Here is a 27,413-nt window from a genome sequence, read left to right on the forward strand (position 1 = left end):
AAGATCGTGAAGGAAAACATTTTGTCCATTTTGTCAAAATACACACGACCATATATCTATTAAATCTAAAAATCTACTTTTACTTATATTAACTTTATATTTACTTTTTAAAGATGTCTCCACCTGGTCATTAATGGACACATTTTTAAATCCATAGAGAAAACCAGCTTATTGCCTATTTACTGAAAATCCAGCTATGATCAGCCAAAACATAGGCAAAGCGTGTTAAACTACTAGATCATCTTTACTAGCTCATAAATCCTGGTAGCAATTATTGCTATTAATGCTACAATATCTTGTCAAGCTATTTTATTAAGACAACACAAGTAATAGTCTGACCACCAACTCCTGTTTTTGTATGAACTATTTTGTGAAGCAGAAAAAAAAATATTTTGGCCAATATCTTTATCTGGCATTTATGCAAATATTTTTCCAGAAAAAACATTACTAGAATTTGTATTATTATTATATATATTTTTTATTTATTAGTTTTTTTATTGTTTCAATAACAAATGATAACAGATAACAAAATGCAATACCATATTATTCAAGTCTAAAAATAGGGTTAGGGTTAAAAATACAAAGAAGGGGTATCGAGCAATACAATTAATTTAAAAAAGAGGAATTAAATTAACAGCCTTGTAAAAGTCCATAGTTTTGATAACTTTTTAGCTTGTAAGTCCTTTTAAAGTTTCAAAAGAATTTTTCATTTCCAGCTTAAAATGGAAAATGTTTGTTTTCTTTTCAGACCACTTACATTAATGGATGTGAAACTTTCCAAATAAAATAAAAAGATTTAAAATTAAAATATAACATATCGCCATTTTACTTTCCTTATATATATTTTTTTAATTTAATATTTAATATTTTTAAGATTTTTTTTTCTGTATATTAAATTTTGTCCCAAATAATAATTCAAAAACATATTCAACATCAATCCAAAAAAAAAAACAAAAAAAAAACAATTGCACATACAATCAAAAACAAGGTGCGGATTCTGTATTTATATTAGAAATTGGTTTGTTGGATAAATTAGGTGTATAATTTGAAAATATACTTCACTAATTTTATTGTTAATGCAAACATGACCAGAAAAATACAGAATCCACCCGCATCAAGGCACCTCCTTTTTTTTACGTCACCCCGGAAGTGGGTGGTGTTTTGTGAACGCGCACCTTTCCATCCGTATCCAAGCAGCGTTACGCGGAGGGATGTGAAAGAGTAACAGCGCCGTAGTGTTGATATCGTCCTACTGGACTGTTCAGGGAAGCGCCGTTATTCCTCTACTGCTCTGTTTATCATAATAAGCTACACAACTGAGCATGGAGGCGTTAAAATCAGCCGGGAGAGCCATAATAAAAAGTCCTGGAGTTCCTAGGCATGCATGGGGAACTGCCAAGCACGAAAGTAAGTATTCTGTGTTTGTAAACTAAATATATTACTGAACATCAGAGTCTGTGATGCACTGTAATGCTTGTGTATTCAAAAAAAAAGGACCTAATAACCATTTGACAGGGTTTGTAAATCTTTAGTAGTACAAATAATTCAAATGACCCTTTAACTCTCCCTGTCCTCATTTTATTCTGCATCATCATCATTCAAACTTTTCTTATCATAGTGAGGTGTTTTTCTCTTTGCCTATTTGTTATACTGTGAATCTGCAATGTTTGGCTCGTCCAATGAATTTTTAGCATTTAGTTAACATTCTATATCTATTCAATCACATATCTGTCCCTTTATATCTGTCCCAAATAAAAGGAGAGTATTGTTTTTAAATTGACTTATTCAAGCACTAAGAATCATCCTGTACATTGTTGACCTCGGTCCATCCATGGTCTGATGAACTCCTCTGGTCTTTGTGTGTGAATATGTTGTTGACTTGGAAAGGAGAAGCAGATTGGCACACAGTGTAAATAATTCAATAAATTTACAGATCTATGCTAAATAATTAGAGCTTTATTGCTATATTAAGTCTTAACATATACAGGATATACAGGATGTAGAGATGGTTACACAAGCTTGCAACCTCTCACTCAGCATCCTTCCCCATCAAGAGACACGTACCAAGGTCCACTCCTACTCAGTATCCTTCCATGTCAGAACAAATACGTCCACTCATACACACAAATAGCGGTTAGTTACCAGTTACCTAAAAAAATACACCAGAAATCCAGAATAGTTTTACGAATATCAAACAAATTATTATTTATTAGACAACATTAATAAATGTTTAATTCATTGATTATATGATTTCTTATTTAAATATATCATATAAATCATTAAACACTGTTTAATGTTGATGTGAATAAAAGTATGTTTAATTTCCACACAAAAAGCACGTCAAGAGTTTAGTAAATTGTACTGTGTGTGTTACAGTGAGCTGTTTGAATAATGTGCCATCTACCTGTCATTCTCTCATGAATATGTCCTTGTTGACTAAGGGGTTATATTTACTAAGAGACACTTAACGCCTAAAATGAATTTCACTCACACTAGATTCAGTTTTTAATGATTTGCTAGGGTCTTTCACTCAATTATATTTGAGAGGCTGTGCTAACAAAGAACTGTCTATTTAACTGCAGTAGGTAATGGTTACATAGCTGTACAGGGAGTCTCTTAAATGCTCGTTACCTTAGAGATATTTACTAGAAACTCTAAAGAGCGTGTTTGTTGCACTACAATAAGTTTTTAAACATTTAAATGAGGCACCATACTGAATATGTGAAAATACATCGACAAAAATAAAAGCATTACTTCTATTCATCCTTTCTAGTGTCTATTAACAGCAGTATGATGGCTGTTTATTTTTTAAGCTTCTGTGCTGTTGTGCCTTAACAAACAAAAAACACTTCTACACGTAGAGCGGTTTTAGCTGGTCTGATATAGGAGGGGAATAAAAGGCAGCGTACTTGCATATGCGCAACATCTTTAAACTGTCACTTTTGACAGCTGATTGATCAAACTCAGAAATGTCAGTTTTGACAGCGAAAGATGAAACCTATTCCCTTCAAGTCATATAGCAGAGCTGGTTGTCATTGGCAGTCGGCTTACAGGAGCTGAGCGGATGCTGAGGGAATAACCTGAAAACCTCAATTTATCAGTTTGAATATCTGCATAGATATCATGAATATACATGCACCAGCCATGAGTCAGAACTAAACATTGCTTCATATTTCCCATAACAGCTTAATAATTGTAGCTAATGCTTATTGATTCCTGCTCTGCCCTTGCAAATTTCAAAGCTGTGAAGTCTGGTGCCATGTTTCCGGAGCTAAGCGAGAATGTAAAAGCTTAGCATATCCTGCCGGTGCTCCTGGCAGCATTCATCTGTTGAGGTCATAGAGCTGGCGTGTGCTGAAGAGCTTCTGTCCCTTCTGATTGGATGACTGAAATGGGAGTGACCTTCAGAGATTAGTTAAATACTATGTTTGATTGTAAATAAGTAGTTGAGTGTTTGCAACACCTGGCTTTCTAAAAAATAAAACCCTTATTTTTTCTGAGGACATGGAGGCTTAGTAGTTATCATGTTTGTCAGTCCTCCAGATTTGGGGGTATAATTCCTGCCTCCACTCAGTGTGTGCACAGTTTGCATGTTCCTTCAAGTACTCTGGTTTCTCCCCAGTCCATAGTCAGATGATTGGAATTGCTAAATTGTCTATAGTATGTGAATGGGTGCATGAGAGTGTACACATTGGTCCACAGTGTCCCAGGTCCACAGCTTCCCTGCCACCCTGTATTGGATAAGCAGTTTAGAATATGGATGGACGTTTTTTTTTTTATTATTGAAAACCTTCCACAACATGGGTGAAAGAAAAAGGTGAAATAGTGGGTGACTAGGGTAAAAAAGATGTGCACTGGTTGAGTGTCGATGGAAAATCACACTAATAATGAAAGTGTGACTCACTAGTACTTTTGTTGGTTCTACACAAAATGATACAAAACTGCATTCAGGAGATTCACAGTTTTCATTTCTTTGTATTTATAAGATCAACCTGGCCTTTGGTACTCCTTAATGTAGCCCTTGCAAGCTAAATGTGAGCTAAATAATTTAAGGCTCATGGAAGACATGAATCTGTACTTGTTAACAAATTTCTCATGCATTTATTTCTGTAACCCTTTATCAACTCTAGTCCTGTCATTTTTAGTGTTTGTTTGTTATAACACAACCACTCCAACTGAATTATATGATATTGTTAAATGCATTGTTGTTAAAGGATATTGTTTTTGTTTTGATGCTCTGATAGAATGTGAACCTGTTGGAACCTCAAAATTGTTTAGGAATCAGAATGAGCAGTAGCATACATCCATTGAGATAATGTATAATGGTGACAATTAATGCACACATAATTAAAGCAAACATTCTTGACCTTTCTGTTTCTAGTGCTAACTGGCTTTTTATTGCATTCATTTTCATTCAAAATATATGACTAATAGACTGTTGTTAAGGCACTCTGGATTTCAGGCCTGTATTCAAATAAAAAATATGAACATGAGATGGAAAATTACAATTTAACCATCTCTTTTGTTAGACCCTCTTTTTATTCTTTGATTTTTGTCACAATGGTTTTTGAAACAGATACAGATAGTACTAGTTACCAATCTCTGTTGTTCATTTTTTCCACTTTTTCTCTCCCCATTTCATTTTTTGTTCTCTGCATCTGTGCTAATAAGGTTTTGTTCTAGTGCCTAAATCCATCAAGGCCCCCTGCAATTTATTCCCTGCTGGCAGAGAATAAAAGAAGGGAATAGGATTTTGGAGATAATCACAGTGGGATGCACATATCTGCCAAACACAGACATTTAACCTAGGCAAAGCTTCATAAAAATTAAACTCAAGATGCTGAGATTAGAATCATGCCAAAGACAACTTAACAGGGAGAGGTGCCACTTACTCTGACTTTAAAGTCAGAAGTTCATATTTAACTAGATTTGTATATAAGGCTATACTCAGTGCTAGAAAGAAAGAAAGAAAGAAAGAAAGAAACAAACAAACAAACAAACAAACAAACAAAGAAACAAAGAAATAAGGGAATGAGCAGTGAAGCCCTGGATGGAGGGGGGAAAAAAGAAACAGGAACAGAGATTATATGAGAAGCCAGTAAAATATATGAAGTAATGGGGTAAGAGAAAAAGGAGACAAGATTGAAAAGAAAAGGATTCCACTGAAAAAATACAGGAAAGTATCTGATGGTTGTAGGTAATGGAGCTAAGTATGAATTGACTTGGCTTCAGATTCCTGTAGACAGGGTGTGCATTTTTTTACAATCCAGAAATAGCCAGCTTAAAATATTCAGAAAGAAAGAGAGCCGAGTGCAGACTTTGAATAAGACTTGAACCCTATGACTTGCTAGAATATGAACCAGTGAAACCTCGAATCTGGTGTATTTTCTCAAAACATTAAGATGTTAGAAGGTAAGGTAACAGGATTAAAAGAGAGAGAAGAGAGAATGAAGGCTCATGTAGATGAGATTATTCCTACATGAAATTCCTGTAATGGACTTTAATGGCAATGAACTTTTTTATCAAATTCCTGTAGATTTTCTTTAGGAATTTATGAAGGCTGACTGCTGAACCAAAGTGTGTGGTGAAATTTCAGCACCATGGACAGTGTCCGGCTCTACCGGAGTGACTCTTTTTATATCTATTTTTCTAGATTTATATAGATGTAGATTTCTATTTATATAAGATTCTATCAAGATTTCTAATGGTGATGGAGGATCCATTATCTATGTGTGTGTGACAATATTCTCCTCTGTAGTCTGATGGCAGTTTTATGCAAGTCTCAATATTTTATGAAAGTCTCATGCCCCACAGTCAGATCTAACAGCATTGACGAGTTAAAGGAGTGAAAGAGTCAAGTAAATTATGCACTTATGAATAAAATATTCTGATTTCATTGTGCATCATTGCGTTAGCTGCTTTGTTTAAAGGGAAGAACTTTCAAGCCCTCTGTTTCTTTACTGTTCAGGACAGCTGTCAGGGAAATATAATACGTCTTTTTTTTCTCCTTTTTATTTTCCTTACTCGACTCCTTTCCCTACTCACACTTGGCTCAGGTGTGATTGGCTCAGACTCCTATCACTTTGAAGATACACCCTACTGGGAAAGCAGTCTTTTGTTTCTTTATCCTTTAGTTAAAGCAGTCACTGTCCTTTGGGAGGGTGAAGGTGTACATTCTCTATCTCTTCCTTCTTGTTTTGCTTTATTATTTTGACTGATTCACTTTTAGAAGTACAGGTTCTTCACATATCATGATGCTCAAAATGTACTTTTACCATCAAATAATGCATGCAGAAGAGAAATTGAAATAATTCTGGAAAAAGTCTGGAAGACTTTATAGCAAGGATGTATAGTATGGCTATATAATGTATACAGAGAAGTGACAAATACTGTACTTACTTGCCTTGTCTTTGACTTGTCTTTCTGTCATATTAAGGGTGACTATAAATTGGTATGGTATTAAATATGCATTAATGTAGCACTAGGTTTTATTGATGTCTGGCTTGCCATATAGTGGTACACTATGGCACTGGAAAATAAGTTCACTGGCAATACAACAATCCTAAATTCACTTAGTTGGGTGATTAATCTGTCACTGTCAGTTACACACTTGTCACATACATGTGGCCAGTTGTAATAAATCACAGAGCTGCATTGCTTTTAAAAAAATAAATGTCTTTTTTTGTTCTTAGGATCTCAACCATGAGACTGACAAGCCATTTATAAGCAGTATTTCCACCATTTATACCCTTTTATTTACGTATTGTGCATTTCATGTGGACAGAGCTGCTTCATATACATTATATATACTGCCCTCTAAATCAAGCAAACTTATTTCAATAAGGATTTGAAGAAATTCCTCTCATCCGCTAGAGCCTTTTTTTTTCCCTGTGACATGACACATCTTTTATTTCTATTCAGTAATTGCACTTGTGCACATAATCACAGGGCTCCTGCAGATATGATTCATTTTAAAGTGTAAGAAATTAATAGGAATTTGAAATTAATTAGGGATTACTTTAAAATATAATAGCCGTCTTCCCCAAAAGTATAATAACTGTATGTCATGAAGTCACATTCTGGCTCTGAGATGACTCGGAGATCTCAGAGTTAATAAAGCTAAGAACATTTGGGTGAGAGAAGAATGCGGGAACTAATTTTGTTCAACAATGCAGTGGTCGACATTGCTGGTCCTGGAGATGTACAGAATTTAGTTTCAACATTAATTCAGTACAACTCCTGATATTGGTAGCCAATAGCAATCACCATTTACACTCTTTTAGAATACGTTCCCATTTTTACATTTACTCATTTTGATAATGATTTTATCAACTTGCAGTTGAGACTGAATGTAATGGAGAATGTGAGGGATTAAGTTAAGATTAAATCAGTGGCAGCATGATGCTTGGATTTAAACATACAATATGATCATCCAGTGCCATGAGTAACCCATGAGTTAGTTCTACACTAGTTGCATAATGCATCATTGGAAACAACCTCACATATTTACATTTAAATTTGTTTTTCCCATGTGGAGGCCTAATACAATCTAATCAACTCTCACAATTAAGGAACTGTCAACTCTCAACCATAATTGCATTTGTTGCTAAGCAACAAAGCATAATCTTACAACCTTCTGTGTTCTGTGCATTCTGCTAACCCAAGAAAAAACTAATCGGACTAAGAAATGGACTATACTGTATTAAGCGAAACATGTTCAGCTTGTCAGGTTCAGTCTCTTACCCATTGCCAACTCTGACTAAAGGCCTAATCACTCTAGAGAAGCTAAAATGATTGAATATCATTTCACTTGCGTAATAGAGACTACTCTCCATCTCCAACTTCAGCCTCTTCATGTCCTATATTCAGTAATGCCCTAGATTCATTATTTTAAGATTTTAAATGCCCAGGATAGAGGGGTCCCTTATAGAGGGGTTTTTAGAGTCTGGGTTAGAAAATGTAAAAAAAAAATTGTATTTATTTTAAAAATAGTTTTCCTATGCTTTGAATGCTCTGAATAATATTGTAGTTCTGCTACTAAAATTTCTGAATATTGGCAATGGAAATTCAGCCCCTGGCCATTTTAGATGTGAGATATTGGTTGCTAAGGGCAACTGTCTCATGCTCATTTGCAAATCTAAATTATATTCCTTAATCAAATCTGTCAGTAGAAAAGATCTATCATTAGTTATCTCTGAAGAGCATCACTGTTGATTTTGTGTGCAAATGAGCCCATTGAGCATTGTGAATATACATGTTAAAACCTAACAGTGGCAATGAGTGCATGAGCACAACTCGTGATTAAAGATTAAGGTAAATCATATCACTCAAATATTAGTTGAATCCTAGACCTCGGTGTGTTCTTTCACTTAACCTCAATTCAGTTTGTGAACAATATAGCCCAGCAATATTTAATTACGTGTAAAAGACCAATTTTACAAAATTTTCTGACTGGATAAGTGAACATGATATCTGAAAGATGGCATCAATTTACATTTAATGTTTGAAAAGTAACGATTAATTAATGGCTACTATTCAAAATAAATGCTTTATTTTGCCAGTACAGTGGTACAGGAGGTAGTGTTGACTCCTCACAGCACCAAAATCCCAGGTTTAATCCTGGCATCGAGTGACCGTCCACTTGGATTTCCTCCCACCTTCCAAAATCATACCAGTAGGAGGATTGCCTACAATGAATTGGCATTAGGTGTGTGTGTGAGAGCATATGTGTGTGTGTGCATAGTCCTTGCAACGTACTGTTTCCCATTGAAGGTGTTTCCAGTATATATTCTGTATTCACTGCACCCCTAGCTTTATAAGCATAGCTTTTTAAACAAAATATTTGCTTTAAATTTACTCCATTAGTTCTTTAAAATTAAACTTTGTGATTTTTAAGTAGATATAACACACAATAAAGTAAACTCATATATTTTTAGAACAATTTTTAAATGGTTTAACATGGTCACTTTGCTAAGCTTATTAAACTGTCAGGTTTTACAGTGTAGCATCAGCTTCTCTTTATAATGTACTAATGTACTATAATGTACTGTTCCACTCAAATCAGCCTGAACCACCACACACATTTAATACAGACACAAGTGTTCTTACAGTATGTCTTTTCCTTTGGTGTTTAAGCAAATTCTCTCACACATACACACACCAACCCAAACACCCCCCAAACCTGTTTCTAGTTTCCCCCAAATCCTAATGCAGTCTATAGCAACCTCCTGTTTATATACCAGTTCAAATCTCATTACTGTATTATCTGTTATTATCTGTTACTGTAAGTTGCTTCTCTGAGTAATTTGGGCAACAACCTGGAGCATCAACATGGAGTTGTTGTGGATTTGTCAGTAGTTCATTTCAGGAGACAGGTCTAGTTGAGATAGTGCCTCTCTAGCTTGGGGAACAGTATTTTTCTTAATGCTTTTTTCTGGAGCACAGTGTTTCCTTGGCCCAGATTTATCATGAGTGAGCATTTTGGGTCGTAATACAGCCGATACAGGCAACGGTAGCTTAAAATAGAAATGGCTTACATGTGTGATATAACTTCTGTTTATAATTGTTTTGACCAGTTGTCTTTTCAACACCACAGCACTTTTGGAATGACGTGCCAATGGATAATTTAATTTTAACAGAGAAGTGATGTGAAGCCTGTCCTCCATACCATAAACAGCTGGTGCATGCTGGCGGAGGCAGATAGTCCCAACACAGCTCTATCAGAGCAACACAAATTACTTAAGCATTCAGTGACATTTAATTAATTACAGGCAGACACATTACTGCCTTCTGCATGCTACTGTGCACATACACAATATATAGATTTCTTTATCGCTGAAATCTATTTAAAGCTTGCAGAGTGAACCAAATTCCCATTTCTTCCTGATACACTCACAGTTAAAGTTTCACCTACATGAACCATAATTTATTTTGTTTAACTGATTAGAAGGTTGTTTGCATTCAACAATTTTGTTTGTTGAATGCAAACCTATGCACCTATTTGATGGTGTCTGCTCTTTGTTTTTTAGAGCTTCCAGAGAACTGGACAGACACTAAGGAGACCCTGATGGAGGGAATGGTGTTCAACGTGAAGTACATGGGCATGACGTTGGTTGGTCAGCCTAAAGGAGAGGAAATGGCTGCCGCCGCCATTCACAGGATTGTCTCAACGGTTAGTTTCCATCAATTAATGAAGCTTGTATCCAGAAGTAATTTTTAAATATATATGTTGGAAATGAGGAGGGCACGGTGGCTTAGTGGTTAGCACGTTCGCCTCACACCTCCAGGGTCGGGGTTCGATTCCCGTCTCCCGAGTTTGCATGTTCTCCCCGTGCCTCGGGGGTTTCCTCCGAGTACTCCGGTTTCCTCCCCCGGTCCAAAGACATGCATGGTAGGTTGATTGGCATCTCTAGTGTCTCTAAATTGTCCCTAGTGTGTGATTGAGTGAATGAATGAGTGTGTGTGCCCTGCGATGGGTTGGCACTCTACCCAGGGTGTATCCTGCCTTGATGCCCGATGACGCCTGAGATAGGCACAGGCTCCCCGTGACCCGAGGTAGTTCGGATAAGCGGTAGAAGATGAATGAATGAATGTTGGAAACGATGTTATACGGAAGATGACTGAAAAACATGCAGACAGTTCAGTAAATGGCAGTAAAAAAACAAACAAACAATCAAACAAAAAACAGAAGCACACAATTATCAAGACTCATCAAGATAATTTCGTGCAAATGACCAGTGATTTCTAAATATCCATTTGTTTTTCATTTCTAAGTAGTAAGGTATTTTCATAAAAAAAACACGTGAAATATTATGTGAAGTAAAAGGGAGCTTCAATTAATATCAATTTCTTATTAAGCTATGAAGCCAATATACAGTATACTGTAGGTATCAATATTGCTCAATAAATTTCATTGTCTTAAATATTGTAGTGTATTTACCTTTGCTGAATTAGTTTATTACCTCAGACTTTTATTGCTCAGATTTCATCTATTTACCTGTATTTCTCTGATCTGCAGAAATCTCACACCTACAGTTATGCTCGTGGGGGCTTTTCAGTGTTCATGATTTTTAAAGTTTGTTACTTTAGTGGAAATCCAGCATTTTAAACTTTAGAGTTTGTTGTCTGTTTGTTTGGCCTCTCGAATTGAAGGGGTTTAATTCAAATCCTTATCATCCATGACTTGGACCTGATTTGCTCTATATTAATCTGAGAAAATATTATGTTTATATTCAAATAAATGTTCATTATAGGACCCAATCTGTACCAAGAGGGTCTGTGGATTATGTGTTTATTCTTAAAGGTGTCCCAGGATACAAAACATTTGAGATCTGTAGAGAAAATCAGAAATAATGCTTAATGGTAAACCACTTACTTTACTGTGAGATTAGGGTAGCATTCCTCCCTTTTAGAATAAAAAACAGAATTATTCATCAACTGTTGCTCTTCTCATGGATCCAAACCTTCTGAACTGCCTTATAATGGATATGAATTTATTGTTCTGTTTTTTTCAAAGCAGAGTTCTTGACAGAAGTAGATTTTCTTTCTCTTTGTGGTACAACAGAATTCATTTTGCCGTGAAAAAGGACACTCAGAGATTACACGCAGAGATTGTGACTTTAGTCTATTTACTAGTGAGTTTTTCATTCCTGCACATTGACTGTTGTCTCATGGGGACAGAAAAGGCCCTCCAGATATGGTTTGCCTGATTTCCCAATTTTCTTTTGTCCTTGAAGATGCTTCTCTCTCTCTCTCTCTCTCTCTCTCTCTCTCTCTCTCTCTCTCTCTCGCTCTCTCTCGCTCTCTCGATTATTACATACTGTAGTGTGATAGCACTTGTGTATCTCAGTAAACTGTTCCAGTCAGAGTTAAGTTAAGCTCAGTTAAGCTTTTTACTAGCAGATTTGTACATACAAGTGAGGTGTTTTTTCTAAATTGCATCAAAAGATAACGCAACATATTATAAATTTATACATTTAGACATTTAGATGTGTTTTTCTGACTTTTACAGGCTCGTGCCAGTGCAAAAAAATTTCGGAAGGTGACCCTCACCGTTTCCCCTAAAGGGATCATCATTACAGACACGGAGACCAACGATCTTATAGAGAACGTGTCTATTTACAGGTAGTAAGGAATTGTTTCATGTAAATATTACATTACATTTTAAAAACTAAAATTCCCAAGAAACTGACAGTCCTAACATGTTACAGTGGTTTTAAAAGGTCATGTTCAGTAAACTGACTTGTATATCTACAATATCTTGTACTGTATATCTATTTGAAGTGCTTCCTCATTCTGCTTTGCTTCATCCCTGTGCTGTTTTTTTTGTGCCTCTTAGAACATTTTAGGCATTTTAAATATATGAATCACATTGTTACGTACTGTACGTTTTTGTCAGTTCACTTTAGTCTAATTTGCCATGATTTGCTTGATCTTTTTTTTAATCACAAAGTAATAAACTAATGCTTTTAATTTATTGTTCATAAAAATATTGCAGTACCGAAGAGTGTGATAATTAATCCATCACTTTGGTGTTTATTCACACTGTTACAGCCAAATATTTTTTCTTTTGGTGCCTCTGTACTTTTCTGTGATCAGTCGTGCAATGTTTTATGTGCTCTGTGATGTGTGATGTGCTCTGATGTTTTTCCACTGAAGGAGGTGAAGGAATATTAAGTCATGATGCAAGGAAGGAAGGTGTGTGTGTGTGTAAAGATAGGTGTTGAGGAGTATTAAGTTGAGAGCAGGTCTCTGACTGCTGCTATGATGTTTTCTTATCAGCAGTACCAGAGACGCAGCGTGCTTCTGATTTCTTTATTCACGCCTCCTTGATTCTCGTACTTGATTCACTCCCATGTTATTCAGCTCCTCTCTTTGGAGAAAGGAAAGCAAATAAGGACTAAAGTGATTTTACTTATTGATGAGCTTCCTAAGGCATAGCGACTATTACCTATGGAATAAACAGCAATTTAAACAGCACTGCATTGTGTACTAAGTGTCGATATTTTAGTTTATACAACAATTTTTAGGCTAAAATATTTATAATTATTATTAACTAATTTTGTATTAGTGCTTCTTATCCTGCGGTTTATTTGAATTTTTGTTTTTTGTTGATAGATTGATCATTTATGATTCAGTCATGCAATACAATAAAGAAAATGAAGCAGTTATCATTAGCAATGTATTGTATTCAGACTTTTCAGGATGTAAGGATGCACGTATAGGAGCCATACGAGTCAAGAGTATATTTCCCTCTCACTCTATTCTGCTTATTACACTAGCCACCCTCCTATAGTTCACACCATGCGTCCTGCAAGACTCCACTGCACTGTGTTCTGCCTGCATTATTAATATAAGTCTAAGCAAATGACAGGAATGGAATTGGAAATTTTACTGGAGTTGGACACTTAACTGCCCCTTAGTTGTTTTTTTTTCTCTTTTGCTCTTGGCTAAGGAGGCTCATCTCCTGAGGGAATGCAGCACTTCCTGCAGCGGCAGGTTTCTATGTCTGATGCGGTCAGCGCAGACTTTGATCTAGGAGACAAGGCTAGGTTTCAAAGAGCTAGACTTGAAAAGAAAAGCTTATTATTTGTTGATCAGTCAGTTGGAGAGCTACAGTGTCAGTCAGTTGTCTGCACAGGGTATGTTACGCTAGACAGTGTATGCACATATTTAATTAATATATTTGAAAATAGACAAGTTTGTGTTGTTTGTACTTCTAAAACAATACGTATCTTGTCACAGTAAAATAAAAAAAATCATATTTTTGGATTGTTAAAGAAAAACTGACTAATTCATAGTTAATAGTTGAAACATGCATACTGTATTATATTAATGCATATATGGCACAGGGTGTGAGAGAGAGAGAAAGCAGAGAGAGAGTGAGAGAGAGAGAGAGAGAGAGAGAGAGAGAGTGAGAGAGAATGCTACATCCTCTGTTATTGCAAAAACAGGAAAGTGCATGGCTCTAATGATATGTTCCTGTATCCTCAGTCCTATTTATGGATCCTGCCCCCATCTCACTTCCAAAATAGTTCCTTGGACTAGAAGACAAGAGGACGATTCTTGCTGTCTGGTCTTTTTCACTTACGTTATATTCATTAGCATGTGGCTTGATTTTTTTGTGAAATTCTCAAATTTCCAATTTTCACTTTCTTTTTTTAAGTAACTTATTTGTGAGGTTGTTTATTGTTTGTTTTCCCTAAAGCCTGAAATCTGCTCAGTGTTTGTGTAATGAGATTTGGCATGGCTCTCTTTTAGCTGTGTGGGATTTCACTGACAGGTTAAAACTCGTTTTGGTTTTGCTCCCACTGTGCCAGTGCTAATGTATTCAACACTACTGTGTGTGTCAGAACATAAGCAGACAGGCTAAAGCTTCACTAATGCAGTTGAACCTCTGCTAAAGCTCAGCATTCATAAAGAATCTTCTACTTTGAGTAATCTGTGTTTTTACTGAGATATTTTTTTAAAGGTCAATCCTGAAACACTGGCGGAATTTATTTTCCCCACGTATCCAGAGCATTGGACCATATGTTGATTCCTGAGGGAATAAGATACCCTAGTTTCTCAGTGTTGCAGCCCAGTCAGAGGTTTAGTAATGCAAATCTCTTTGTGTTTCTTTATTATTTATGACAGTTCTGCCTTGACCCACAACCACACAAAATATCAGTGTTCCTACCTGAAATCTTTAAATAGATTTTTTTTTTTAAATTTCAGAGGAATATCACATGAAGTCAGATTTTCAAGCCAGGCTTTAGGGTCATGGACCATGTTGACATGACTGCATCACATAATCATTTCATTCAGATTTGTCAGGTATTCTATTGGATTCAGATGTTGTGACTGATGAGGCCATTGACACAAACAGAGCCTGTCATGATACCAGGTTGTGATTTGTGCTTTGTGAAGTGGCACATTATCATGTTAGACTTCATGATTGTGTACACATATGAAGGCACCAGTGTTTAAACAATGCTTGATTGTTATTTATGTGAATCAAGAAAACATTCTCCATCACCACCAGCCTGAATTGGTCCTTAGATGCATACTGTTGGTGCCAAGTTCTGACCCTAGTGTCTGCATTTCTCAGTAGCAATCAAGATTTATCAGAAGGGCATATTCACACCTGACACTTTTGGAGGATTTGTTTCCAAACCTGCTGAATATTCACCCTTGGTTCAGTTTGTTTAGACATACATGAACATGACAATCACACTCGACGATCTGCACCAAAACACTCAATGTTCTGGGCTAATTGCAAATGACCTCTGGAGCAGTTCACTTGTGGTGAGAAAGCAATCTGACGCAACAAACCAAACAGTTTAAAATGATGTATAATGGCTTTTCTCCAAAACAGGCAGATTGAAGCAATGTTGTCCTGATCAGTCACAGTTCCACTCAAACTGATTTAAGCTAAAAAGAAAGCCACAAAATGCTTGTAGAGCTACAAATGATTCATCTTGATGGATGACCGGAACTCCGGCTATGAGCGGACCCCAATGAGAGGACATTTTACTGATATGTGACTTGCATAAACACATTTTCTTACACATTAAAATTTTGCAGTATGAATGTGTACAGAGATACGGACATTGCAACATAAATGGCATATAGACACTGCGACTGAAATAAGTCCCCCATTTCAGAAAAATATGAATCTCAAATGGACAATGTTTTCATTAAATTATTCAACAGAATCTGAATGGATCTTGGTTTAAAATTCCAGCAGACTTTTTCATACTCCTCCTCCTTGTTAGTTAGGCGGAGAAACTTTATTTAGGCCAGTTTATAATTAAATTTGTTTATAATTAAATTCGGGACTGCATTGCTGAGGAGGATAAATAACAACTTGCCATGCACATCATTAGATCAAAAAAGAGTGAGGGAGAAAGAGAAGGAGAGAGAAAGATTAAGGAGGTGTCTTGGGCATTGCTATTTAGGTCAGGTCTCAGTAACAACACAGCATGGTTAAAATATCGTGTCCATAGTGAGAGCTGGATCTAAGTGAGCCTAAGTGAGTTTAAAAAAAATCAACACAGGTCCTACACACATAACAGTGGGGTTCTTTTGTGTATAACCATCCTTGTGTTTGAGGTAAAAAAAAAAAGAAAAAGAAAATAAACTAGACCTATATTTTTGTTATATCTGTTCATTGAACTCCGTTCTAGTCAAAATTCTTGTAGTGTCCAGCGAGCTCCAGGTGCTGAAAAAAAAACATTTTCTTCGCTGTGTATATGAGCGATACACTTGCATCCTCTTCCAGACAGCGATTACATTATAATTATTAATTTTTCTTCCCTTAAATGATTATGGACATTATCAGGCATGAATGACTAAGGGGAATTTGGTCTCTGTCTCCCCTCATTTTTACACCAGTGATACAGGAAGTCATTTTAAATGAAGAGTTTAATCAATTAAAAAGTGTTGACTTCTCTCATACACAATTTAATCAACCACAAATACATGATTTATATCCATTTAACCCAATACTGAGAGTTTTCTTAATTGATCATATCAGCACCCCAAAGACTTAATCCAACTTCATATTTTAATTGCACTCAATTTGGAATAAAGACAAGAATGGAAGCTTGAAAGTTCTTATTCACTATATGGATAAACGTATGTGGAAAACTGACCATCACATCCATGTGTGCTTGTTGAACATCCTGTTTCAGATTTAGTCCCTTTTTACTGTTACAATAACATACATTCTGCTAAAAAAAGCTTTCATTTTAAATTGTGGAGCATGACTGTGGGGATTTGTCCATTCAGCCATAAAAGCTTTACTGAGCTCAGACACTAATATCAAGCAAGAGGCCTGGGCTGCTGCAGCATTCGGTGTGGTTGAGGTCAGGGCTCTGTGCCTCTTGAAACACCATGTGTTCATGAATCCTGACTTTGCAGATATTGGCATTGTAATGTTGGTACAGGTTTTTAATCCTGAAAGCTCTTTTAAACAGACTCTGTAACAGACCACTGATTAGAAATAAGACCTTGCTTGCTCTCTGGCTCCCTCTGGTAACAGGATCTGGTCTGTCAGTGCCTTTGGTTACTCTTTGTCTCCCTCTAGCGTTAGCACAAGGCTCAGCTAGACTTTCCCATGACAAATTGTTTGCTTCCAACGTTGTTTTAATAGTTTACGGAAGACTCATTTATGGGTGGGATAACCAGGTGTCCATGTATGTATGTATGTGTGTATGCATTTGTGTATGTATGTGTGTATGTATGTATGTATGTGTGTATGTATGCATGTATGTATGTGTGTATGTATGTATGTATGTGTGTATGTATGCATGTATGTATGTGTGTATGTATGTATGTATGTATGTATGTATGTATGTATGTATGTATGTTTGTATGTACGTATGTGTGTATGTATGTATGTATGTATGTATTTATGTATGTGTGTGTGTATACATGTGTGTATGTATGTATGTATGTATGTATGTATGTATGTATGTATGTATGTACAGTATGTATTTATGTATGTGTGTGTATGCATGTGTGTATGTATGTGAGTATGTATGTATGTATGTATGTATGTATGTATGTATGTATGTATTTATGTATGTATGTACAGTATGTATTTATGTATGTGTGTGTGTATGCATGTGTGTATGTATGTGTGTATGCATGTGTGTATGTATGTGTGTATGTATGTATGTATGTATGTATGTATGTATGTATGTATGTATGTACAGTATGTATTTATGTATGTGTGTGTGTATGCATGTGTGTATGTATGTGAGTATGCATGTGTGTATGTATGTGAGTATGCATGTGTGTATGTATGTATGTATGTATGTATGTATGTATGTATGTATTTATGTATGTATGTACAGTATGTATTTATGTATGTGTGTGTGTATGCATGTGTGTATGTATGTGTGTATGTATGTATGTATGTATGTATGTACAGTATGTATTTATGTATGTGTGTGTATGCATGTGTGTATGTATGTGAGTATGTATGTATGTATGTATGTATGTATGTATGTATGTATGTATGTATTTATGTATGTATGTACAGTATGTATTTATGTATGTGTGTGTGTATGCATGTGTGTATGTATGTGTGTATGTATGTATGTATGTATGTATGTACAGTATGTATTTATGTATGTGTGTGTGTATGCATGTGTGTATGTATGTGAGTATGCATGTGTGTATGTATGTGAGTATGCATGTGTGTATGTATGTGTGTGTATGCATGTATGTATGTATATGGGTGGTTGATGTGACATGTGATTTTAATGTAACATAGTGTAAATACTCACTAAAATGAGTTTTTTTCTTACAGCAATCATATGTAAATGAAGCAAATTACTGTATTTTATGTTGTAGTTTTACTTTTGGATGAAAAATATTTTTTGTTCCTGTTTATTTAAAGGCTTTTATGCCAAATGTCCTGCGGTGTGACTGTAACATAAATGAGACATGAAATATAAACAGCTATAAAATAAACCAGCAACATTTGGAAATAATTCATAAGAGCTTTGGCATTATTTTACAAATATTAACTTAATAAAAAAAAGGTTTTTACATACAAAAACAATATACAGGAATATTTACTAAATATTAGTAAAAAATATTTATTAAAATTTTGTAACATAAATGCCGTCCTGTGGCGTGACATGGAAGTCATGTGGTGTGACATCACTTTAAATGCAACTAAATGCCTTAATTAAGTTAATTCGATTTTTATCATGATGTAGCTTTCAAAGCACTGCATAATTTAACTATCACAAAAAAAATAAACAGTGCAGTAAGACTTTTTCTCATTTTACGAAATATTTCTATGCGAGTGAGTGAGAAAAGAAGGTGCAAGTAAGGAGTGGAACTGAAAAACAGTTGTGAAAAATAACTGTATGTTGAATTTCAATGATGATTTTTAGAAAAGGCTTCTTAAACTTTAACTTATGTGATTTGCAGTTGAAATCAGTGATATCTGTATATTTTCTCTTTACTGTAGTGTGGTGTCACACCGCAGGACATTTTATGTCTGTTGCTGTGAAAAAGGCTTAGAAAATAGCATAAAGAAGGGGAAATTCTATAAAACAGTAACAGTGACACCAACTTTTCATATTTTCTTCAAAAAATTTTTTTTCTTTTCAAAATTTCATATATTTTGTTTGAAAAATATTTATTTTGTTTGTCAAATATATATTTTGTTTGTGACATAGAAAAGAAAAATACTGTTTCACCTCTATTTGTCAAGTGCCCATATATGCATGTATGTATGTGTATGTATGTGTGTGTATGTATGTATGTATGTATGTATGTATGTATGTATGTATGTATGTATGTGTGTGTATGTATGTGTGTATGTATGTATGTATGTATGTATGTATGTATGCATGTGTGTATGTATGTGTGTATGTGTATGTGTATGTATGTATGTATGTGTGTATGTGTGTATGTATGTGTGTATGTGTGTATGTGTATGTATGTATGTATGTATGTATGTATGTATGTATGTATGTATGTATGCATGTGTGTATGTATGTGTGTATGTGTATGTATGTATGTATGTATGTATGTGTGTATGTGTGTATGTATGTGTGTATGTGTGTATGTGTGTATGTATGTATGTATATATATAATGTATGTACTGTATTTGTTTACTTACTTATTTACTTGTTTATTTTTACAGACATACCATCAGATTTATTTATTTCACAGCATTCAAACATCACTTTTTCTTTCAGAAGGATCTGAAAGACTTTCTTTACTCCCATTGTTAGTTTTCTTAATACATGATAAATAATAAGTGTTATTGCTATTCTCTGTAGAATCTCCTACTGCACGGCTGATAAAACTCAGGATAAAGTCTTTGCCTACATCTCACAGAGTGAGTTCAGTGAAACTCTGGAGTGCCATGCCTTCCTCTGCCAAAAGAAGAAAATTGTGAGTCTCAGATGAATGTGTTTGAGAGCAAAAATTAACGAGTTAAAACAAAATCAATTCTATGAATTTTGTTTGTAAATTACCCAATATATTATTGTTTGTAAACACATCAGCCTATACGGTACATGCAAATTTGTACTCTTTGATGTAAGAATTGTAATAAGAAACAAAAATCACATATACTGTACCATTACTTTCCAAACTTATTTTATTATTATTATAATTATGTTGCTAAAAATGATCTAAGACTACATTCTATTTTTATTTGAATCTGGGAAACTGCAAACTATTTATTGATTCCATTTTTGTTAAACATTTTTTGTTCTTAAGTTGTGGCCATAAACATGAAGAATCGTTTTTATTTTTCTGTTGTTCCTCTCTGACACTATTGTCTGTATATGCACTTATTTCTCATGCACTCTCATGTGAAGAGCCATTTGTCACTTCACCTTGTTGTGTCTCCTTCAGGCCCAGGCAGTCACACTTACAGTAGCACAGGCTTTTAAAGTTGCTTTGGACTTCTGGGAAATTGCCCAAGAAGGTAAGGACAAAGAACCAATGAGGTTTTTTTTAACCATAATTGCATCATGATCTCTAGTAACACACTGACAGACCAAGCGTGCTGGAAATAACAGTAAAAATCTTTTTCATTAATTGCTATGACTTACGTAACAAGGTCTGTGATGTACATTAATTCCGAACAGTAGTAACCTCAGGTCTAACATTTTGAAAATCTGTTCAGACAAAAGTAAGAAGGCTCGTATATGCTGCTCCTGTTCAGACAGCGATGTTCATGTGGAATCAAAATCTCACTCTGCTTCAGGTAACATACAGCTCCTGTTTCAGTTGTGAAATGATCTATGAAATATAGTTATGGTGGAGGATAGGGTAGAAAGAGCAGGTTTATTTTAATGGTGTGTGTGTGTGTGTGTGTGTGTGTGTGTGTGTGTGTGTGTGTGACAGAGACTGAAAAATCCCAGACTCTGATGGAGCCCAAACTACAGAAGCCTTTCCTCTCCTCTTCCATCTTTTCACTATCCCCACGCAGCCAGCCTACCAGGAGACGACCAGTCAAGCATGATTCCTGGGTAGGACATCTTACAACTCTAATAAGATAATCAATATGGAGAAAGTATTAATGATGTTAATAATACTGTAAGTATATACACTCACCAGACACCTGTATCCTTGCTCACTCATGCAATTATCCAAAAGAAAAGCTAGACTAACTCAAATACTCTCTAAAGTCACAACAGTGGTGAGTAGAAAAGCATCTCAGAATTCTTGACATTGAACCTTGAGGCAGAATCTGATGATACATGAGTCTTGATTTCTGTTCTGACATGCAGATGGTACGGTCAAAATGTGGCATCAGTGCCATAAATCTATTGAACCCATACTTGCCATGGGTCAAAGGTCAGGCTGCTGGTGGTGTAATGGTGCGAGGATCGCATTCTGGCCGCACATTGGGCAACCAAAACAATTAGAAAATGCCTCCATTTTTGGCCACAGTTACCTCTCATATGTGGCTCTTATATAATGATTTTTTTTTTAACTTAAACTTTCAGCTTTAATTAGGAGGTTATTTACATCCATATATTGTGAACCGTGCACATGTTTGTTATATTTTAAATTTTTTTTGTTGAAAACAGTAGATGGGTTTTGGCAGGTCTTTTCCACCAGGTGGTGGTGAGTCTCTTTACATTCTGCTTGGGATATTTTAGACTATATATTTAAACCACTAGGTGGAGACCTGAACTACTTAGGTGTTAGATTATAGAATCACCCTGAATTGCCCTACATACTGACATATTATTAGTTTAATTAAAACCTGCAACAAAATATTGGGCATGCTAGTGATAATGAATAATTCAGTATGATTTTTTAAAAATAAAAAAGTACTATTATTAGCAACCCTGAGGCTATTAATAACATTAATAAATATATAAATTACATTAGAAAAATCTGAAAATAATATTTTTTATATTTCTTAGTAGTTGTGAAGGTTTCCACATAAACAGAAAACCAGGAATTTTCAATTTCCAGACTTATATCATAAGCTTTAAAATCCATTATCTAAAAACCAACACAGCCTCCCTAATGCACCAACACAGACTCCCTAATGCATCATGACATTTCATGCTTTCCCTTTCAATGATGCATAAACTGACCTTTTAAAGATAACATAATAGACCACAGATATAATAAAGAAAAAAAGACTCCCGTAATTTGAAATGAAAAATAAAAAGAAGACCCTTTCTTAACAGACATAAATACTTGAATAATACGAGACTGTCATGTTTCGGGTAATTCTATTTCTATTCAATTTGATGCAATAATCATCTTAATTATTTCTTTAATTCAGTAAGGATCAGTACTGGATGTTGGCATTTACACTAGACTAACCCTGCTCACGAAAATGAGGGCGCACATTTCCCTGTGGATGTTTAGTGAGGAAAATCCCACTTCTCTATAGAGACCACAGGGAAACCAGGCACCAGGCCATTCTAGAAATTGCAATGTACAACAGTCTCTAATCTAAAGCTTTTACTATTGATGGTATGACCTTTTCATAAATAAATGAAGGACAGTCGGGCTTGGGGCACAAGCTGCAATATAATCACTCTTTATGCAAGATTACATCGATCAGTTACTTCAGCTCTTCTCCCTGATAGACTCTCCTATTGTTAATTGAATCTTTGTATGGTGATTCAATTATTTTCATTGAAAAGACAGGATCTTGTTTACAATACAGCCAGTCTTCAGTCTGTAAAACTCTGGATAATGTGCACGTAACAGTCATCAGACAAACATAAGACTGATCATAAATAATTAAAAACAGACATTTTTATCTTTTTTTTTTTACCTTTTTTTTTTTTGGCTGACATCAAATTTCAGTGTTACATTCAGAGCCTAGATTTGTGATTGAAAAAATCTCTGAATCTCATTAATGTTTTTTAGGACATGGAAGAAGACAGCCTCAACCCATACTCAAGGTAGGATGATTAATTCATTTTCCCAGTATTCGGGAGAGTTTTCTATACGATGACTGCAATACATACTGTAATCTTTACACATATATTATATATTAATGGTAGGCACATATTTATCATTTTAAAATCTTAATGCAATTGATGTATGAACATAAACTTAACATTTTTATAATTTGATAAAAACCGCTGTGTTAATTGATGTGCATCTACGTTAATAAAATTCCTATCAAAACCAGCGCATGTGCTGATTAGTTTTCTTGATCAGCTACTGTGCTGCACGGACTGAAAGGGTTTTGCATACAAATGCAAGGCTAATCCAAAAGCTTATTATTATTGCGCACACGTTTAAGTTTGAGAGCATTCCAAGTGTAACACAGTTCACAAAAAAAATTGTGATATTCCGAATAACTAATTAATTATTTAATTATTTTTTATAATGTTATGCATAAACTGGCTTACAGCTTACCTTGGATGTGTGTAGTTCTTGTTTAGTAGCAAAAGACTGATGGGCTATAGTGTCTTATTTTCTCCCTTAACTGGCACTGTCTGAGCTTGATGTGCATCAAACGACACAGTATGAACCCCAGAAGTGAATCCTGAATTCATTTTAAGCATTGGACATGAAGAACGTCTCAGGATGTTTCAGCATACCATTGCAATTCATCAGTAGCTTTGAATGAAAACAATATATGGGGTGAATTTGACAAGCCTACAGATTTTTTTTTCCATAATATTTTCTTGCAAATGTGGAGTATCCTTGGCACATAAAGCGAAGGAGCATGAAGGCACCATAATTGTATCAAGCTTTTTGCTGCTCATGCCGAACTGCTGAAGGTGCCTGAGTGTGAAAGTAAGCAAAATAGCAAAGACACGTTTACTTTCCTGATGGTAGCTATTACCACTGTGCACACGCCAACAGGCAAAATAGCAATTTCCCTTTCTGGAAAAATCAATACTTCAGGATAAATGAGAAACACATTCCAAAGTCAGGCATGTTGCAAAGTGCTGTATTGTATTCTTTGTATTTTTTTATATGAAGCAGGTGCATGATGTCAATAAACTAATAGACCGATGCTGTCAAATCAATTTATGCCCTTTCATTTATATAGCTGATAATATGCCCATATAACATAATAATATAACAGATGTCTTTTCATGACTTCTTAAAAACAGTTCCTGTGTGCAGTCATTTGAACAGGAAAAAAAAACTTTCTTTCACTGAACTGGATTTCTGAGGTTTATTCATAGAGAATTTTCAGAAAAGTGATTCATGTGACGACTCATATCCATGTATGCTGCATCTGCCAGCTCCAATATACTAACCACATTTATACTTTTTCCCATTGCAGTGGTGAAATAAGATACTAATCTTAGAGGGTGAGTTTGAGGATCCCTATGGGGCAAAAAACAAACAAACAAGAAAAGCAGTAATCCATCACACACAATGCATTCAGTTTGTTTCTGCTAAAAGTTGCCTAAAGTGTGTTTTAACAGTTTGCATAACCCTTTGCTGTGGGAAACTACAGATTGTGAAGAGATACATAAAGATTATTCCTGTCTTGAACCAAAGTACATTACGTTCTTTTCAAAAAGGTTAGGCTATTTTTTTTTAGATCATGAAAATTGATGTTTTACAGGAAAAATATAGATGTAAGAAGTCATTTAGATAAACTGTTGTTGCAATTTTATGAGAAAGGTTTGATATAAATCATAGGATTCATCAGCACAAAACCTTCACTGTAATTATGGATTAATCATTGTATTTATAAAAATAGATTACAGCGTATGTAGCCAAAAGTATATGGACATGTATTCCCCTATGCTGTTATAATAAGCTCTACTTCTCTGTGAAGACTTTCCACTAGATGTTGGGGCATGTCTGTGGGGATTTGTGATCATTTGGCTGTAAGAGCATTAGTGAGGTCAGGTGGGTGTTGTTAGGTGAGGAGGTCTGTGGTGGAGACGGTGTTCCAGATCATTCCAATGGTGTTCATTGTGGTTGAGGTCAGGACTTTATGAAGGACACTTGAGTTCTTCCATTTCAACGTTGCCAATGTTGGTTTTCCTGGAGCAAGATTTGTGTACATGGGCATTGTTACCAAATCAGAATAGTGCCTTTTAGTTCCAGTAAAGGGAAACAGACAATTGTGTGTTTTTTGTGTCAGCAGTAGAGGGGAAGGCCTACATACATGTGGTGTCCACATAATTCTGACCATACAATGTATATTAAGCCAAAGAGCTAAACAATAATTAATATGTTTTAAGATAAAGAATGTATGTTTTATGTAATATTATAAACCACCGTTTTCAATACACATAGATTTACATGTGATACTGAAAATTTCCTTCCACAACCATGTCATTGTGTTACTGTAAGCGTTTGTCATACCATACTGGCAATTATACATTCTTTTAACCAAAAGTTATTTAGTTTAATGTTTATTATTCTTAAATAATGTGGTTTGTCCTCCATACAAATGATCATGTACAGATTGTGACTATTAAACTGATAATGTGTTAGTCTGAACTTGTATTACTATAAGTGTCTGAGCTGTGCTGCTATATATATAGCATGCTATATATAATGTATATGTGTCTATACGATATAGACACATAGACATTAGTATAAACTTTGCATCTCTTTTCTCTGACAAAATTATAGAATGAATGTTTATTATCTGAGCTGGACAGGTTTCAAAAATTCAAATGGAGAATTCACAAATGGTATAAAGACAATTCAAGCTTCAGATATTTATATTTTGGTTCTTTTGTCATCATATAAAGATTAGATATGTTCCAGCATGCCTTAACACAGTTGTAGTTGTAGGAACAAGAGCACAGGGAGCTCAGCTTATGGACCTGGAGAGTAAACACAGTCTAATTAGAGATTAGATATTTGACAGGCTGAGCACACGAAGCTAAAACACAGGATCCTCTCGAGCAAAGAGAAACTCTGTTTGTGTAATTGATCAGAGTGATTAATATTGTTTCGCTGCTGCTGACGTAAGCAGTCAACACTGGTGTCATGCCAATACATTAATATGCTTGCTTGTCTAGCAGATTTAAACCATCCTCTTCACTCTGGTAACAAGATCCCACTGTTATTACTGTAATGTAACGAGGAACGTGGCCAGGATCACTGACGTAAAAAATCCTACTGACATAAATCTCTTCGAATGAGACCAGTCCAAATTGTTATCTCTCTCTCATATATAAATGAATATCTATCATAAATATACTTGTCGTGATGCTGTTAGAAAAGCATCTGATGATCCAAAGCATCGTTCAGTGATTTTTATATTCTTAATAACTGAGAGATTTAAGAGATGAGAGCTTAAACTAAGACATTATGTGATGTAATTATGGCCTAATATGTCATGGATTAACATGCTGTCTTCGTCACTTGTCTTTATCATGCAGCAGTATGGGGGTGGAGGAGACGGAGACAGGTAAGTCAGGTAATGGGGGGGATTTTTATGTAAGTATATATTTTATGTATGCATACATGTGAGAATGGTGGAGATGGTGGTGAGCTTGAGACACAGTGTTTTTTTTTTTTTTTACTTTCTTTTTTTTTTTACTCCCACTGCTGTCTGTTTCTGAAGATTTCCTCCTGTAGTTAAGTTATTGCATTGGCTTGTGACCATCACTGTGTAAAAAAAAGTCCTTTTAAAGAGAAAGGTTGCACTTCATTATTCAGTCCCATTTAGCTTGTTTTGAGTCAGATCAACAGTGCATGCCTGCTCCGAGAGGCTGATCCAGATTTGTTTTCTGATGCTACTGGTGTCAGATATGAATATGGTGGAATAAACACCAAGTCGGTGCTGTGGAACTTTCATCCTCCACCCAATGTTAAGCTGTAAGGAGTCTTTGCAGTGTGTGTGATTGTGCCCTGTAATGGGTTGCCACCTCATCCAGGGTGTGATCGATTCTTCACAACTCTGTAGCGTTACAGAGAATGGATGGACTCATACTGATTCTTATTGTCATTCTTACTATGTTCTTATTAATATCAATCTATCTCTTTTGTAGAATAGATTTAGGAATATTAATAATCAGCTTTCATTTAGCTGACATTGTTGAGTGTTATTACTGTTATTTCTAAACAACTTTTGAATTCTGGGAACTTCATAAGCACTCAATGACAATATTCAAGTAAGTTGTTTTCTCAATTTGAATGCAGTATTTATTCATTTGCACATTTAATTTTTTTGGTTGCTTTTCTCTTCTCTATCAGAGTCAGACTGGCAGATTCCTGCTTCAGAGCAGTGTTTGAGGATGCAGCTGTGAGCTCACTGGAGGAGAACTTCATGTCTCTCAGCAGTCAAGAAAGAGACAGATTAAACACACACACAAACACTGACAAAAAGAACACTATCATTATCTACCAGTGTAAAAGGTTCGTCATGCACTGTAAGCACATAATACCAAATGACAGCAACAAGAAAACCCTGCATATTTAATTAGCTATTTTCTAGTGAAACTGATCTATTAATTTGTGTTTTTACAGCAAAT

At 35.2% G+C, this 27,413-nt stretch overlaps 1 protein-coding gene across 1 annotated transcript; it reads left to right on the forward strand.

The window, feature by feature from the left end:
- Positions 1-1,196: 1,196 nt before the first annotated feature.
- Positions 1,197-27,413, forward strand: si:dkey-71h2.2 (low density lipoprotein receptor adapter protein 1-B). The gene is made up of 10 exons (XM_060865027.1): positions 1,197-1,407; positions 10,029-10,171; positions 12,011-12,123; positions 19,791-19,905; positions 20,374-20,446; positions 20,648-20,728; positions 20,869-20,993; positions 22,867-22,901; positions 26,315-26,347; positions 27,136-27,413. Exons 1-10 carry the CDS (start codon positions 1,323-1,325, stop codon positions 27,359-27,361), a joined length of 1,029 nt encoding a protein of 342 aa, XP_060721010.1. The 5' UTR covers positions 1,197-1,322; the 3' UTR covers positions 27,362-27,413.

Source organism: Tachysurus vachellii, chromosome 3 (genome assembly GCF_030014155.1).
Source record: "Tachysurus vachellii isolate PV-2020 chromosome 3, HZAU_Pvac_v1, whole genome shotgun sequence".
In the NCBI taxonomy this organism is placed as follows: domain Eukaryota; kingdom Metazoa; phylum Chordata; class Actinopteri; order Siluriformes; family Bagridae; genus Tachysurus; species Tachysurus vachellii.